This window comes from Panthera leo, chromosome E3 (genome assembly GCF_018350215.1).
Source record: "Panthera leo isolate Ple1 chromosome E3, P.leo_Ple1_pat1.1, whole genome shotgun sequence".
NCBI classification, from domain to species: Eukaryota; Metazoa; Chordata; class Mammalia; order Carnivora; family Felidae; genus Panthera; species Panthera leo.
The window spans coordinates 33,072,207-33,090,746 of record NC_056694.1 but is presented as its reverse complement, the minus strand read 5'-3'; the positions used below and the strand labels follow the sequence as shown (position 1 = coordinate 33,090,746).

The 18,540-nt window shown below is 45.3% G+C and overlaps 1 protein-coding gene across 1 annotated transcript in view; it reads right to left on the bottom strand.

The window, feature by feature from the left end:
* Positions 1-18,540, bottom strand: part of GRIN2A (glutamate ionotropic receptor NMDA type subunit 2A) — a 366,464-nt gene that overhangs the window by 60,564 nt on the left and 287,360 nt on the right. The window contains exons 4-7 of the mRNA XM_042921276.1: positions 13,228-13,433; positions 7,177-7,345; positions 6,914-7,067; positions 1,552-1,677 (exon numbers count right to left, since the gene is read on the bottom strand). Of these exons, the coding sequence (XP_042777210.1) occupies positions 1,552-1,677; positions 6,914-7,067; positions 7,177-7,345; positions 13,228-13,433 (655 nt within the window). The remainder of the gene's footprint in view (positions 1-1,551; positions 1,678-6,913; positions 7,068-7,176; positions 7,346-13,227; positions 13,434-18,540) is intronic.

Sequence of the window (18,540 nt, the reverse complement as noted above, 5' to 3'; positions counted from 1 at the left end):
TCACTCACGTCTTTTCTGTTTCATCCAGATTGATTCACCGTCAAGGTCTTTCTTTGTATTTGCTGTTCCATCTGCAGAAAATGCTTGTCCCTCCATTTCTCACGTGACTTCTCATTCCTTCGGGTCCTCAGCTCCAATGTCCTGTCTTCCGGAAGTTCTTCCCTGCTTGGCCATCTTATCTAAAGCAGTGCCCCCACCCGTCACCTCACTTTGTCTTTTACTCCCCTTCTCTTGACACTTATTACCATCTGTGACTATTAATGTTACGTGTTCATGTGTTATCTTCACAAGTAAATTCTCAGCTCCCCGGCAGGGGGAGGGGGGAAATCAGGAAGTCTCCGCCCACTTTATCATGTTGTCCCTCTGTGCTAGCACAGTGCCTGGGACATGGTACCTCCTCAATAAATACTCATCAGAGAAATGCGTGAATTCACAAAACAGCACAAACTTTGATTCTATGAATGTAAATACAGACTCCACTGTGGTGCGATCACTCCCAGAAAACCCTCCCAGACCCCACTCTGTTGGAACCTCTGTACTGGTTACTTACGTTGCCCTTTTAGTGGAGGCTGGTGATTCTCCCATTTAAAACACAATTTATGATTATTTATGGCATTTTCACTATGTTAGCTTGACTGGAGATGATTCATGTAGTTACCACCACTCTTCAGTGGTTAAGAAGTGGGAGGATTTCAAGAAAACTAAGTTCCTAGCAGATTCCCATGACCTGCTGACTGTTTCCAATAGTGAATCTTCCGGATAAGAATATGTGGCAAGTTGAAGCACCCTGATTTTGAATGGCTGTATGCCTACTGTCTTCCACCAACCTAAGTCATTTTTCAGGAAAGGGATTTGGTCCAAGCAGCCTTCCCGAGGCCATCCACTTAGAACGTGCTGTGCACTGAGGAAGAGTCACTCAGAGTGATGTAATGTGTTTATGTCTCTAACATGAATATTGGTTTGCACAGGGGCCTCTTAATAAGTTATAGCCAATGAATGTCTCCCAGTGCGATTTTCTACCTACTGATGGCAGCTTTATCAAGTACAATGCACTAAGGTCAGGCACTATCAAGAGGAAAATGTAATTCTTTGGGGGAAAATACCACTTTATAACTATTTTTACTGTCAAATGAATTCAAGTGTGATTCAGTAGTCTGGAGAATGTTCTTAAACTAGTATCTATAAAAGCTACTTCCTCTGCCCGGACTGAAGTCGAGACTCAAAACAACCTGAACATTTCTTCTGACACAGATTTTAAATGTTAATTGCCAGAAAAAATTCTTCAACTCTGCTTTCTCAACAAATCGCCAGTGGTTTCCACCTAACAGCGACAGGCTGCCACAGGATAACACGATTAAAAGTGTTCCATTTTGTTTGATCCCCTCTTTAGTTCAAGCAAATAACCTGTAGAGTGTACAGGGTTACCAGTAGCATTGGTGACCTGGCACCGTTCATGGAACCCAAGAGCAAGCCCACACAGGATGATGTGCTCTCCACCTGAAATCTTTGTCGAAAGTCAATGAAACAGGGTCAGTGTGAGGGAGGTCTCACCTTTCCCTTTGGCTAAGCTCCTGTTGTATCCAACGGGACTGAAGTACTCGAAGACGAAAACAGCTATGGCGGACACGATAAGCAGCATCACAAACATCATCACCCACACGGAGGCGCTGAACGGTTCTGCGGATGAACAGGCCAGAGGAGTAGAACATGGTCAGTTTGCGGATTCTCACAACCAGGGCCAGCGGGAAGCCCAGAGGTCCATTGGCAGGCTCACCCCTCCCTCATGAGCATCTGATCATTCAAAAGAAGCTATGAATCCCTGTCGGTTCATACGTCTCCACCATTCTTCATGCTACAGAACATTTGAGGCATTTTACAAGACTGTACATAACAGGGTAAAAATAGAGAAGAGCATAGGACACCATCCAAATCGGGTCAAGGAAAGTAAAAACAAACGGGAAAAAGAATGCAAATAGAGAGTCCGTTGGGTCTGATATGATTATAGCATCATCCTGGGGACCAATGCTATGGCGAAGCAAGACCCGGCCCAAAGAGTCAATTCTAAGGCTTCTGCTGACCAGCATGGGTTTTATTCTTATTTTCACTTGTATTCTTACATGGTAGAGGGACAATGTGTGGGGAATTCCAGAAGGAAAGGGCACACTACAACCTGGTAGAAAAGGATCGTAAAATCAGGGGGCTGACAGCAATCAATATTGGAAGGTCAACCTCTGCCACCACTGCTCGGACTACCACACTCTCCTCTCTGCCGTCTGCTCCAGACAGATGAGATCTCTACAATTTTAAAATCTTGTTGATGCTGGAAATGGGCTTGAATGCATTTGAAAAGTCAACTGAGGATATCATATTCGCATGGTAATTGGGTGAAAAAAGCATTGCTCAAAGAAGAGAGACAATGAAGGAGTATTTGGAGAGATGGTAATTTCCCCTAAAAGTAGTTTACATCAGCTCATTTTCATATGGATGTCTCAGAAGGGCAGGCCAAGTCACAAGGTTCTAAATCTTAGAATGCTCTAGAAAGTTAAGAGATTTTATGTAAAATAAATTAACGCTTATATTCAGTCTGATTGAGGGTATGAAAATGGGCTGAATGGAGCCATTGTATTCACACAGGTCACAGATTTGCTAGAAAATCAACACAGACAAAAATTTTGGAAAATGAACATATCTCCACCTGAATGCATCATTGGGAAGAAACTGCCCTTGGGTACCAATAAAGTTATAATCCTTTTCATCACAAGCAAACATTTTCTTAGGGTAAAATATAAGAAGCCCAATAACACCCTGAATAGTAGGCATTTTATTATTTTTAAATTGTTTTTCTGATGAAGCTGGTAATAATCATAAAGAACTAGGCTGGTAGCAAGCCACCCTATCATTAAAGCCTGTGACACAGCTAGGGGTCATCATAAATTCCAGTTTAATGAGCTTACTATATAACAAGAAACTAATACGTCCGAAGCTTTAACTACATTGGATAATTTAAAAACTGGCAGGAATGCTTTGCAATGCAGTTTCCATGGTGCAAATATGTTAAAAAGGATCAGGTACCAGCACAGGCTACTTAGGTTAAATAACACATGTTGAGTTGGAAGAAATCAATGAGGTTGCCACCATGATATATCTTAGTTGAAATTAGCTTGGGTAATAACAATATTATATCCCTGAAATCATTGCAATTGGGTAATGAGGTGTGCCCAAAAGGGAGAAGAAATAAAGAAATAATTAGGAGATTAAAAATACTCAATATTCAAGAGGAGAAATGGTGAACGAATTCTCCAAGCTGGGTATGTTAATGGCATGGTGCATCTGACGGGAGGAGGGTCACCATGATGAGTAAAAGAGCACAATCACGGAAAGCACTTGATGGTGTGTGATGTTTGCTGTGCACACACACACAGTACATCCCGTGGAAGCGCTATTTGATTCCGCGGGTAAAGCCAGAACCAGCAGTGGCAATGGTGGTAGCGGTGTGCTGTTCGTGGTCCTGAAAAAGGTGTCCTGGTTTCAAACATGCACGTTTATTCATCGGATAACTTCACTGCCACTGCAGGTGGCAGTAACATGATACAACATATTAGGGGCCATCCTTACTGAATACTTCACGCACATGGCTTCATTTGGCAGTTGATGCATCCTAATGCTGACACTAACTGTTCCAAAAATAAGGTGGAAGCCCGATCAAGCAACTGATCCCAGATGTTTCCCCACTTGGAAGCGACACCTGCCCCTTGGCTCATGAGCATGGCAGAGAGATAAAAGGATCCTGCTCTAGTGTTCTGGTTTTAAAAAAGTTTTTTTTTTAATGTTTATTAAAAAAATTTTTTTTTTAAATGTTTGTTTATTTTTGAGACGGACAGAGACAGAGCATGAGCGGGGGAGGGGCAGATAGCGAGGGAGACACAGAAGCAGAAGCAGGCTCCAGGCTCTGAACTGTCAGCACAGAGCCCAACGTGGGGCTTGAACCCATAAACCGCGAGGTCATGACCTGAGCTGAAGTAGGCTGCTTAACCGACTAAGCCACCCAGGCGCCCCCAGTGTTCTGGTTTTGGTAAGTTAGGTGCCTATGAAGTGCCCTTAAGGATTGCTGTTAACACACCACCGCCACCACCACCACCACAACATAGAAAAGCACTGGAATAATGGTGAAGCACCATCTATAGTGTCTAAGGAATGACCCAGAAACATTTGGGATAGCTCCGGATTACATCCTTGACTGGATTAAAACAGATTCAACATTTGTCCGTGAAGGGGCTTCCATCTAGGAGGCTCCAGATCAGCATTTCTTTGGCTCAAACAATCCAACCTGCTTGGAAAGTCTTTGGAAGTAAATGAATGGAAATATTGCACCAGACGCCACCTCTGTCCTTGAAGAGTTGCTGGTTACGTTTGCACACGAAGCCTGGGAGGCTTTACCTGCAAGCGTTTCCGACGTGAGTTAATGGAGTTAGCGGAGAGAGGACAGGAAGTAATGAAGAGCAGTGCAATCAGATTTTGAATGTTTGGGCTCTTCCAGAAGACTGAGCCAGTGAATGGAAAAATGTAGCTTAGCATGGCTCATTATGACTTTCAAAACCTGCAGATAATGGCCGTAAATAAGGGGGTGCACAGTGAATCGAACAGGGATGTAATTTAGTGACTAGAAAACATATTAAGCCTACTGTGTAAAAACTGCTTTGAAAATAGTTTCCTCTGGCTGCAATTTATTTTACTTTATTTTTAAAGATACAGGAGGAAGAACAAGGGGGGGGCAGGTAAGGAGGCTTGGCTATCCTTGTCTTTTTTAGCAAAAATGCTTGACTTTTTATGGAAATGTTCAACTAATGCAGGTAAGATAAAAATCTAGGGGAAACTGGGTTGAGGCCAGATTTGATATCAGCAACCCATTTTTTTTTTTTTTATGAGACAAGCCAGTTGTTGGCATTTTTTCTTCTCTGATTGAATTGGAAAAAACGTTCTCTCACTATGGAGGTATGTCAACAACTTGTGAAAGGAAACACACGTCTTTCCATTCTTTCCATGAACTCACTTCCTCCAACCTTTTCTTAACCCCCAGGGCCAAAGAGCTCTGTTACAGAGTCTGCCAGGTAAATGGGAGATGGTGATAAGCAGTGGCTTGTGCATGAGGGTCTCCCGATCATCAAGATTCTGCCCGTGTCGTCTCTACTGGGCGGCTGCATTTCTCCTGGTGTAGTGAGGCTCTGTTGTTAAGATATGGGTCCATTATCCATATCAGACAAAGGCACAAAAGGAACATAATGAGGTGTGTGTGTGTCAAGGTCCACGTTAGTCCAACAAAGGTTACGAGAATGGAAGCAAGGAGTGCAAAATCAAATCCAGGGAGTGGTAAGGATTTCAACAGCTTAAATGGATTATCAGAAACGAAAATGGCAAATCCATAGGTCTCTGTGAGTGAGGCGGCACCCAAAATCCTGTTAGCCAATGTTCCACTGAAGGGAACGAAACACGGACGGTTTCACTGGATGCGCCATGACATATAAAAGAAGATGGTGGACAAGTAAGACTATGGGCTTGGAGCCAGTGTCCACAGACTGGCTCTCGTCTACAAATTTTAGGTCTCTACCAGACAAGGGTGTGTGTGTGTGTGTGTGTGTGTGTGTGTGTGTGTGTGTGTCTATCTGGAAAAATGTAACAAATTTCAGTGACTTTAATTAGTTCCCTCTGTCATGCAGTTTGCTTTTGGGGTCAATGTTCAATTTCACCTTCCCAAATCTGGGACAAACCCACTGATGGGGGTACCAAGGAAAACGGAATTTAAATCCCACCATCTTCAAGATAGCTACTGTCAAAAACCGCTGATGGTAACCAAACACTCCACACAATACCATCCTTTAAAGAAAAAAAAAATAACACTTGGCTATGTCTCATGCAGTTTCTACACCTGTAGCCAGGCTACTTAATGCATAAATACTGACACTGCTAAGGAAAACAAGATAGAAAATAGAGATCTACCTTGCTCTAAAACAAACCAAAACCAAAACACAAACACAAATGACAAAAAAGCAAAACAAAACAAAACAAAACTTATGTCAAAACATACATTTATGGAATAGTTAAGAGTAAGGAATTTCCTCCCTTCCAAACCATTCAGCTTGAAGGACAGTCACATTTAAAATACGATTCCATTAATTTTCCATCAGTGTATGCTCTTCTGGCTACTTCTATTTTGTTTATCAGAGTGCTGGTATAAATCACGGCACGTTCATCATTATTTCACCCTTACAGCCAGTAAATAAACGGCTGGCACATCAGTGAGGGGTGGAAGATGGGAACGAGGATACCATATAAAGGCTTATGGGCTGATTTAAATGAACTACGGACAGAAGATTTATTTTTTAAATGTTTTCAAGGCTCTAAAACATATATCTACTAATCTACATTGCACACAATCAAGACCAGTATCTGAATACATGCTTGTATTTTCAGCCAATAGTTCCAAGTTAGAGATAAATGAAAGATGTTAATGGGGTGACAGGGGGATGTGAATTGGGATCATTCAAATATGACACACTTTGGGGGCGCCTGGGTGACTCAGCTGGTTGAGAGTCAGACTTCAGCTCAGGTCATGATCTCACAGTTCGTGGCTTCGCGCCCCGCGTCAGGCTCTGGGCTAACAGCTCAGAGCCTGGAGCCCTGCTTCAGGTTCTCTGTCTCCCTCTCTCTGCCCCTCCCCCACTCATGCTCTGTCTCTGTCTCTCCTCAAAAATAAACCTAAGAAAAAAAAACACACCAAATACGACACACTCAGGAATGCACTGATATTGTTAAATGGAAGCGAGCAAGGTCCTCCTTGGTTCCATCCTTTGAGCCAACAAGACAAATACCTATAATTCCTCATAGGTAAATGGCAGTGACCATGGCGTTCACATACCTAGAAAAGCAGAAGGTGAGACCGTGCCGTTGCTTCTTGAAACCATGACGCTGATCCCCGTCTCCACGAAGGGCACAGAGAAGTCCACCACCTCAGAACGCTCCTCATTGATGGTGAGCGAGCCGACCGCCATGACCGCCCGTTGATAGACCACCTGCACACGAGGCAAAGGAGCACAGCGCCTTTAGTCCTCCTTCCCACCACCCCTGAGCACTGCGGGCCCCAGTCTGGATGACAGCCCTAGGGGGAGGAAGACCACTTACCTCACCGATCATTCCGTTCCACACGTTGTTAACTTTCTTGCCGTGCTTCCCGTTGGTCACCAGGTAGAGGTCATAGGTGAACTTCACGGTGCGGGAGAGCTTCTTCAGGATATCGATGCAGAACCCCTTGCAGCACTTTTTAACATTCATCCCCTCGTTAGTTGAATTGCTGTAGGAAAACACCGCGAGACCGTAGAATATCAGCGCCGGAAGATTTGTTGGCAGTCATTACCTATACGCTTCCACTATTTCCATGTGGGAAACAGAGGCTCAAAAATGGGGACGTGGCTTTTCCAAGGACATGCAGTAGTTTACAACAGCACAGGTAGAAGGTGTTCTTAAGGATGAGAGTAACCATGACAATGGCTAACTTTTATTGAGTGATTATTATTTGTACCATGTACCATGCTTTCTACTAATTGTTGGATTACCCTTCATGACATTTCTCTTAGGTAGTATTTGTCTCCCCCATTACACTGATAAGAGTTACTGCCTCTTAATTTTTTTTTTAATTTTTTAACCCTTAATTTTGAGAGAGATAGAAAGGGGGAGGGAGGGAGAGAGAGAGAGAGAGACAGAGAGAAAGAGAAACATAGCGTGAGCAGGGAAAGGGCAGAGAGGCATAGAGGGAGACACAGAATCCGAAGCAGGCTCCAGGCTCTGAGCTCTTAGCACAGAGCCTGACATGGGGCTCACACTCACACCCTGTGAGATCATGACCTGAGCTGAAGTCAAACACTTAACTGACTTATTCTTAAGTTTATAACACATACAACCTCTTTTGACTAGAGTTCAGTAACATGATCTAAGCCACACTATAAACGCTTACAGGAAAAGAGAAGAAGGAAGGAAGACACAAAACTCTCAGTGGGAGGAGAGTTTTGCTTTATCCTACCACTGCAGATAGAGGTGTGCAACCAAAGAGAAGAAATAACAGTTGCCTTACGTAGGAAGGGCGCTTTCCTTATTGAGGAAAACTTGGCTGAGAATCAGAAGACTTGGGGTCCACCTTGTGCCTGAGTCCACAGACTTAATGTGTCTTCATGGAGTCATCTGGCAAATGAGGGCTCGTTCATTTCATTTTCCCTCCCTCCCTACATAGCAGGAGTGTAAAAGGTGACATACTAAATAGCAGTGTCCTTGATCAGGAAAAAGCCCTGTTAAAATACACAGGGTACTGCTTTCTTAAAAGCTATCGTCAACTACCAAGGTGACATATGTTGCTTTGCACCAGCCACCTTGCTTTATTAACCTGGCCGAGTCATATTCAAAGGACACCCATACAAATCAGAAATGCCTTAAAAAAGGAAGGAAACAGGGTTTTCCCAGTTAGACAGCTCGTGTAGGACGATGAACAGCTCTCTGGGCAATACACTTGGGCTACCTTGTGATGGGGCATCCCATTGGCTCAGCTGACTTATGCATGTCCCGAGATACATGCTCTGTCTGAATATTCTGTTGCTGGCTCATCTACACAACAGACTGTTACCTAAGCACCACAGTGATGTTTGTGGAAATCCAACATCACAATAGGAAATCACTTCCATTTCCATATCATAGAAAAAAAAGTAGGTTACACAGTGATGTATACAGAACAGTCCTGGCTATATAAAAACAGATGAGCTTATAAACTATATCTGGATGGAAAAACAATGAAATATGAAGCGAAGCTATTTTTGAATGGCGAGAAATAACTTTTTCTCTTTTTCATATTTTTAGTCCCCCCCAAATCAACTGCAGTGAGTATATACTACATATATAATCAGATATACACATACATCAAGCACCATTGATGTATATCTTTGTCCATGAACATGGGTTCTTTTGACAATGTGACTTTGAGTAATGGAAGCGGGTTGCAAAATGCCATAAACATGATAGAAATGTGTCCTAGGTACATTAAATCAATGGCATGTCCAAATAACGATTTCCTGCTGGGTATTAATCTGTGGCTCTTTGAAAAACATTAATCTGTGGCTCTTTGAAAAATTGGTCAGATCCAATTCTCTCTTTTTCTTCCTGGCCACCATGGGCCATGCATCAATGCTTCTTCTCTCCCTCTTCCCACCTGCGTCTCCTTCTCTCTCTTCCCCCTCTCTTCGTGTATCATAGGGTCTTCCTTCCCCTGGTCAGGATTCCTGGGAGAGTCTGGACAGGAGTTATGAATGCCCCAGGCTTAAGATTCAGGGTCACAGGCATACGGTGGTATTCTTTGGCATTGCTGGGAACCTTGGCCAGTTAATGAGTTAATTATCTCCCCTATGTCTCCTAATACTAGGTATATTTATAGATACCCATGGTCATTAATGCATTTTCACCCAACAAGCACCCACTGAGTACCTACTGTGTATAAGACATGGAATTAAACCCTAAGGACACAGGGTGAAAAAGACACATGCAGCAAATGCAACAGATGAATTTATCATGGGGATTCTGGAAACACAGACCCGCTTGTAAGTAGAAATTTTCAATTGGTTCCCATCACAGCCCTTGTATACGTGCGTGGGGTGGGGCGTGACTTAACTACACAGCCATCTAAGAAATGCGCCCAATGCAATCTTTCCCCATTCCCCACCCTCACCCAAAAGAAAGGATGACCCATAGAAGCCAATGTGGGGAAAGGGATCCAATAAGTGACCCAGCTCTCCAGTTCTGCAGTTTCCCAGTGTGGCGAGTGGACGGGATCACGGCCATACAAGTCAGACGGAGCCATTTTTCAGGTCCTAGGTCTGCCCCTAACAACCAGGAAGATGCAGGTAAGCCTCCTCACTCATAAGCCTCAGTTTACGTACTTGCAAAGTGAAAAGGTGAGGGCTTACCTTGTGGGATAGTTGGGAAGATGGAAAGAAATATGCAAAGCACCTCTCAGGTAAGTGCTTAAGAATACATATCCTCTCTTCTTACCAACAATTTGACAGTTTGGGGGATTCACTGGCAGTATGGCCATTTTTCCCCAAAATATCAAGCCAGCTAATTTTTCCTCAATTCTCTCTTTATGCCCTAACACCCAACGAACAGATGAAAAGAAACGCTTGGTTTCTTAGCTCATTTCCTGTCACCTATGTTTTTAGAAGATTGATTTGTGTCCTCAAGACCCCACCATTTGCCAGAAGTGAGAGACAAACGCTTTACCCTGGGAGATTATCACCCAGAAAAAATATAATCATGTTACCTCACAGAATCCTTCTTAGAACCAACCGGCCTGCCTCAGAGATACTACCTTTAGGAAAGGCCATTGATCTGCTATGTGTTAATGTTGGGACGAACGGGTCCCAGTAATTGTCTATGGCTTTTGGACACTTCGATTTCATCTCGATGTTCAGTAAACTTGTCCTGTAGCCAAGTGGGAAAAGGGAAGCTGCAAGCTGCCACCTCCCACAGGAACCAAAAAGGTGAATTTTAACCTGTTAATCTGTTTATACTGTCCAGTAAAAAAACAAAAGTCAATTCTTTTAAAGAGAGTAATTTATTGGGGGGTTCGTTTTCTCCATATGAATGTGGCTCAGGACTCGGTGACCTACCGTTGTCAGCTCCGAGGCTTCTGATTTTAAAGATTTGAAGCTCCTGTTATTGACTGTGGATCCCAAGAGGCCCTACTGGATTGGCCCTACTGAGACAAAGCAGGCATTGCTGTCATAAAGGGGGTGCCCTACTGAGGTTACAGTCTTGGCCTCACACCCAACACTCTGCCTTCTCCATCGGACCACGATGTACTCCAGGAACACCTGTCCAAATCAAAACCTCCTGGGACAACGTTCCCACATTTACCCCTTCCATCTCCCCCCCGACCCCCTGCCAGCTCGTCACTCTCTAGCCCTGCACTGGGCTTCCTTCTGTTGCCCAAACTTGCCAATCTCTCTCCTCCCTTAGGGACTTTGCAGCTGCTATTCCCTGTACCTGGAAGGCTCCTTCCCGCCAGCCCCCCAGCTTTTCACACGTTCGTCATCCTTTTCTGGGTCATCTTGCATCTCACCTCACGTTACTCTCTTATCACACCGCCTTATTTATATCCTTCACCAGGCGTATCCTAACACGGATCTGTCCTTCCTTTCCGGGCTGAGTTGTGTTTGAGCTGTGTACACGCTATACCGTAAGATCCCGTCCTTTGTCGTCCCAGCTCAGCACAGCTCTATGCCTCACACACGAACTGTGCTTCAAGTATATCTATTTATTGACTAATCTATTCAGAATTTTGATAAAAAAAATTTTTTCCCTCCAAACCAGAATCTGCCTTCATAATACATTTAACAATCATATTTAAAAAAAAATCTTTGTCCCAAGCGCTGAGCTCTGGGGATTTGCACCTTGTGTAATGAAGGCTTCGGTCAGAATCTGCAGAGTGGGACAAAAAGTGTCCAGGTGCTCATCTGTTCGATCATTATCAACATTACTGTGCCATGTTTTGTGGGTCCCTGGCTGTACAAAGACTAAGAAGCCATGTTTCCTGTATTTAGGCAGCTTACCCTCCAGGGAGAAAGACAAACTATAAGCCATAAAATCGGGTGATAAAGAGATCGAGTGGTAGGGACTCCATGTTTGAGTTCCTTCAAATTCATGTGTTGAAACTCTCAACTCCAATGTGATGGGGTCAGGAGGTGGGGCCTTTGGGAGGTCATTAGGTCAGAGGGTGAGGGCCTCATGAATGGGATTAGCGTCCTTGGAAACAGACACAGGAGAACTTGGTTCTCTTCTGTCCGTTCTCCACCGTGTGATGCTACCGTGAGAGGATGGCCGTCTCAAACCAGAGGGCCCTGGTTGGACACCTTGATCGTGGACTCCAGCCTCCAGAATTATGAGAAGTGTCTGTGTTTAAGCCATGCACTCTGTGGTGACTGGTCACAGTGCCCTGAACAGACCAAGGTACAGAGACTCTCCAGGTTTCTTTGGAAGGAGGGGGAACAAACCCAACTTGGGGAGGGAGTGGTTAAGACTTAAAAGACACAGGAGAATTATCCAGATGAAAGGACACATTCAGAAAATACTCACAGAAATATTCCAATGGTAGGCCTTTTCCTTTTGGTGAAATCCCCCACAAGGGCCGTGTCTTTGTGTTTGCACCAGAAAACTATAACCAGGGCCTTAGACCTGGTCATGAAGCTTTATGCTTCACCAAAGGGCCTACATATTAGGGAGAAACTTAACCAGAAGCTCTCATAAAAATGGCCAGTTCTTCCTTTGATTGTTAATAAATGAGGAAACGGCCCAGAGGTGATGTGGGCTTGCTGTCGGTGAGCTGGGAAACTTCCAGAAGGTCAGTTCCACACTGATCACATCATAAGGTCATATGTGAGGGGTACAGCTGTATCATGACCTCCACACAGAGAGAAGTTTTCAAAGTTTTTGAAAAGTTTGTGTCTGGGATATATACAAGAGATGGAAGGAAGCAGATGTGCAGGGCTGGAGGAGGGAACAGCCAGAAAAATTAAAACATAATTTTTGGGGGGCACCTGGGTGGCTCAGTCGGTTAAGCTTCCCACTTCGGCTCAGGTCATGATCTTGCGGCTCATGGGTTCAAGCCCCACCTCGGGCTCTGTGCTGACAGCTCGGAGCCTGGAGCCTGCTTTGGCTTCTGTGTCTCCCTCTCTCTGCCCCTCCTCTGCTCGCACTCTGTCTCTGTCTCTCTCTCAAAAATAAATAAACATGAAATTTTTTTTTAAGGAAAGACCAAAGGGGAGGATCAGTTTGGCAGAGAGGTTAAGGACTGGCAGTGAAGCAGGTGGACGGCGTCTGGGTCCTAGGTCCTCCATTTACTAGCTGGATGGCCCTGAACATGTTTCTTAATCTGCCCATAACTCAGTTTAAATCTCTAAGACAGGTAATACCACCTACCTGCAATTGCCGTTGCCGGAAGTAAGTGAATGCAGACCAGCTGGCATAAGTCCAGCTATTTACTGAAGTCTTTAAAAAATCTAATATCACAGGTTATGATGTACTATTATAATAAGCTATTGTGTATTAAATTTTACTACTATATTACAGATACCACTGTTGTCAATGACAGGCTGTGTTAAAGGACTGGGCACATCCAACCGACAGCATCCCCGGACTCACTTGATCTTGACGAACTTCCGACACGGCACAGTGTTCCTCACGCACGTCTCGGTCAGCGGGTCGATGTCTTCCACGATGACAAAGGGGGCCTCCTCCAGGGTGACGATGCTCAGATGATTGTCGTCCGGCTCGCAGTCTGAGAAGGACTTGTACCTCGGCCACACGGCGTGCCTGAGGCTCAGGCTCTGGTTCTCCCACTTGCCCACCTGCATCAGGAAGGCAAAGGCACACCTGTGATTTCTTGCAGCACCTTCTAGAAAGGCAAGTCCTTCCCCATAAGAGGTCTGGGACAAGAACCCTACCCATCCTGAGGGCTTTTCTGCTACATACTTCAATATACACTTTGGTGTCGATGCTAAGAAAAACAGACATAAAGGAGAAGAATCCTGGACGGCCCCCAGGTCTGCCTCTCCCAGGCTAATTAATATGGCGGTGGTACCCAAGCACTGAGATTGCTAGATCTCCCCAGGAGACTCCAAGGTTCTGGCAGATTTCGGGACCACTGGCGGCGGGAGAACAGCATGGACCTTTAGCATCAGAGAAATCTAGGCTTGGATTCCCACCTCTGCCATGTACCAGCTGCACAACCCTAGTTAAGCTCTGAGTCATTGTGAACCTCTGTGTGTCACCTATAAATAGCACAACTCCACCTACTGTACAAGGATGTTGTGGCAATTAAACAAGACCGTCTGTGATGAGCAGGCAGCGCAGAGCCCGGCACGTAGTAGGGACTCCACACTTTTTCTTTGAGGTACAGGAGAGAGACAAGGACAGGGAGAAACTTTTAGAAGGTGCCAAGAGAAAGGGTGAGGAGACAGGGAGATGATGCGGGAGAGCTAGAAGGAAGGAGGATGGACAGGAAAGTCAACACAAGGAGGGCGAGCAGGAGAGGAAATGAAGGGCTTCATTTCAACCTCAGATATCGTTCTACTTAAGTTGCAAATTAAAGTGAACTGTTATTAATTTGGCCTGGAGAGGAGACTTTCAGCGCTTAGCACCAAGACCCGTCAAAACAGCACTGACCTGTTCCCTCTCTAAGCGGCAGCCAGCATGTTAGTGAAATCAAACTGAAGCCTGTATGTTTTGAACCTTAATTTTATTTGACAGCTTATTGGCATTATTCAGACATGCACCGGGAAGAAGCCGCTCCCGGTATCACGCTTTTTCCTTCTTCCTCTCGCTCCCACATGCAATTGCTTGACACCGTGGGTCACAGCTTCGTTTGTAATATCAACCTCAAGGAAACACCTTGTCTGAGATGCTAAGTGCCAAGTCCAGGCTTGTCTGCATTGACGTGACCTGCTCACCTCCCCTCCTGTAACCTGAGTGTCGCCAGAAACGAATTGCAGGCCCATAAACAGAATTCAAACACGTCGGACGCCGAAAGGGGTGATGGCGTGGAAGGAGATAAGGCAGACGGAGTGCCCTCAGATCGCCTCATCATTTGGACTGGAAAATGTTTGCTGCTTTAGAGCACAATGTTCCATGCGGCCAATGGCAAAACTGTCCAGCTTCGGTGATACCTTCTGTTTTATGACAGTAGCATGAGCAGTAAGGTAATCTGGGCAAACACACTTGTTCATCTGCCTGTGCTGCTATGTGTAACACAGGCTGGGGAGAATGTTGAGCCCATCACGTTCTTCATTCACTCAACACAGATTTATTGAGCACTGACTATGTCCTGGCACCAGCCAGGAAACAATGATGGATAAACCTATCAATTGGCTGTAGGGCAAAGACAGAACTAATACCAATACATAAGCAAATAGGAGATCTCCAAGATTTTTCTTTTGGGACAAGTTCCATCAATCCTTTCTTTCCACTTCTCTTGGAAAACGCAAACCTTCAAGAGCAGCTGAGTAGTTTAGTTGGTAAGAGAATGGCTTACTGCAGTCAAACAGAACTAAGTGTTGATCCTGGCTTCACCCATGAGCTGGCTCGCCTTAGGAAAGTCACTTAACCTCTCTGAGTTTTATCTGCAAAATGCAGATGGCACCAGGTTATGCCTTTCAGGACTGTGGGGAGCTCTGGATGAGCCAAAATGAACACGAAGCACTGAGCACAGAACTCAGCATGTAACGTACATGGTGGCTGCCATCACTTTTTTATTGTTGTAGTTAGCGTTCAAGACTTGGCTCAAATATCACCTAATCGGGAAGGGCATTCCTGCTCTCCCCAGTAACACAGAACTTTGCACCTCTCCACAGCAGCTCTTTCATGCCGTCTCATAAGGGTGTCACTTTTGAGCACTCATGTGTAGGCAGGAAATGTATCAATATTGCCAGTTACTCTGATCCCCATGAATCCTACAGGGTAAGGATTATTATTCCAACTTTACAGTTCAGAGAACTGAAGCACAGAGACGTTGTGTAACCTGCCCAAACTCAAGCAGCTGGGAAGCGAGGGAACCAGAACCCTACCATAGGGCTGTGTGAATCCAAACGTGTTTCTATTAAGTGATCCGTGGTAACCGTAGTATAGCTCCAAGACCCTTCCTTCCCAGCACAGACAGCCCCGGATGTCCCAAGAAACATAAATTAACGCAAAGACTGTTTAGCCAGCAGAATCTTTGGTGATGTCATTGACCACATCTTGTCCCCTACACCGTGGAGTCAGGCAAAGGTCCCCGCCCAAGGCTGACTGCTGGGGACAGAAGTAGCGAAGGTTTCCTGGAGTGCAGTAACTCCCCAGATCTCCCTAAGTTAGTCTCTCCCTTCCCATGTCTACGTAAGCACCCACCAGTCAGCCAAGGAGGGTGGAAGCAGGTGGTGGTTGGAAAAACTTGATCAGGGCCGAAGCTGCTGTTTCCATGCTGCCCTACATCTTGAGAGCCCCCTCCTCCTCTGAGTCTGACAGGCTGCTCTGGTAGGCTCCCCAGATCCCCAAATCCTGGCCCCAGGATTCTATATACCACATAGGAGACAACAGAGTGCCTTCTCTTTACCCTCCTATATGCATTTTCACAAGGGATTTGAACGGAGTCAGTCCAGTGTTTGTAGACGGGATTAACAGAGATTTTTTTCACTCCATAAGTATTTATGGAGTGGCCCTTCGGGTATCAAGCACTACACTAGACACCAAGGAGAATGTCAGGCATGCAGTGAAGTTTCTACTTGCATGGAATTTTTATGCTAATTGGGAAGACAGACATGAGTCAAATAATCACACAAAAACATACACCATACGAACTGGGAGGAAGAAAGAAAAATTGGGTCTAAGAGAGCAAATGGGGGGGGAAGAAATCCCAAGGAGGGGTTCCTTGAGGAGGTGGCACTGAAGCCAAGATTGGAAGTCCAAGATGAGTGGTGGGGGGCTGGTTTTGGGGGAGCGAAGGAAGGAAGGGAAAGCACTCCACACACGCAGGGGCCAGATGATGCAAAGCCCTGCAGGTCCCCGTGAGGAGCTGAGATTTACCTCAAGAGTTCATCCAGTCTGTTCCCCAGGAGGGAAAAGATGAATGGAAGTCACTGGGGATATATGTCCCTCTGTAACCTGGATGAAGGTGGGAGTTCTATGACTCCTGAATTCATCCTTGTTTCCTTTTCTTTTTTTAGAATGTTTATTTATTTTTGAAAGACAGAGTGCAAGTAGGGGAGGGGCAGAGAGAGAGAGAGGGAGACACAGAATCCAAAGCAGGTTCCAAACTGTCAGCCCAGAGCCCGATGCGGGGCTCGAACCCACAAACCGTGAGATCATGAGCTGAGCTGAAGTCGGGAGCTTAACCGACTGAACCACCCAAGTGCCCCCATCCTTGTTTTCTTTTTCTTGATGGGAAATTTTAAACTTATGCAAAAGTGGACTAGGGTAATGAATCACCATCTTCCCGTTCTCTAGTGGCAATAATTACTAACTCATGGCCAATCTTGTTTCATTTATACTGCCACCCACTTCCCCTGTATTACACTGAAGGAACTCCCAGACATGGTAACATTTCATTCACAAATCCTTAATTCGATTTAAATATCCAATTTCTGTTTGCATAATACTATTATACCTCAATAAGCTATGTGTTTCTCTGATGAGATGACAATTTCCCAGGCTAGGAGGGATTTTAAAATACACACTGATGGATTTTGAGGATCACAGCTTCTAAACTCAGGGCCTGGCGAAAGGAGGGAGTTAATGGACAGCTGCTGATCGAATCAGTGAGCACCTGACCTGAATTCTTAAAAATGTCAGTGAGTCGGAAACTACTAGTAGACTGATCAGTGTGTGCACGTTCGCCTCAGCTATGGAATCTTGCACCCTCAGCAAAACACTGAGGTACCGAAACCTATATTCTCCCCTTCACTCACGCTTCACATCGACTTTAGCCCCCCAGACACAGAGCCACTGAGAGAGGCTGCTGAAAAGCCTCTGTGTATTACATTTTCCAGACACATCCAAGACCATCATGCCAATGCCAATTTAAAAGGGGCTCTGGCCACTCTCAAGTGTTCAACAGGACGTCAACAGTCAAAGGAATAAACCCTGAATTGAGAAGAACCTTCACTCACATCACCTATGCTTGCCTCAGTACCCACAGGCACTAAATGGGCACAGAATATGTATTCCGCACGTGCCCTTCTCTAACAGTCGTGTCCCAAACGGAAGGACCCCGTGTACCCTGAGGACAGTAGTGATCCAGCACTCTCCCGGCTCCCGTCTTTGTGCTGAGGGTGACTGTCCTGCTATTCTCTAAACTGGACCTTTTTCTTGATTCAGGGTCGTGCACACCCCACGTGGCGGAGTCCATAACTTTAGGTCAGCAGTCCTGCCTGACCTGGAGGAGTCCGTACATTTCCTGGCCGCGACAGTCCCCCTGGGGTAAGTTCTCAAGGCATCAGAGCAACTGAAGTGATACAGTCACCGTGGAAGCCATGGTCCTGTCTTTGGAGCCCAAAGGGGAAACGAAGTTCCACGAGGCCTTGCCAAACTTCCAGTTAGATCTACACACGATCGGGACAGGAAGTCACACTTCTGTGTGTCTGTGTTGGATACATCCACGTGGACGTGCACATACCGACCCATCAACTTCCCAGGGATCAGCCCCATCCCCACAGGGACTGTTCTTTTCTCTCCCTCACATGGCACAGAGGGAGAGGAGACAGAATAATTAATACCATGAGCCTCGGGGTCAGAGAGACAGGCTCAAATCCCTGTGACCCTGTGCAAGCCACAGCATCTTTCTGAACTTCAGTTCCCTCAACCACCAAATGAAAATATTTCAATTTCATTATGGTGCCTTGACGATTAGAGCGAGATGATGGTGGCAAACGTCTCTGGATCCACAGCAAGTTCTCCATATGTGGCTCTGTTATCGTTAACCCAACC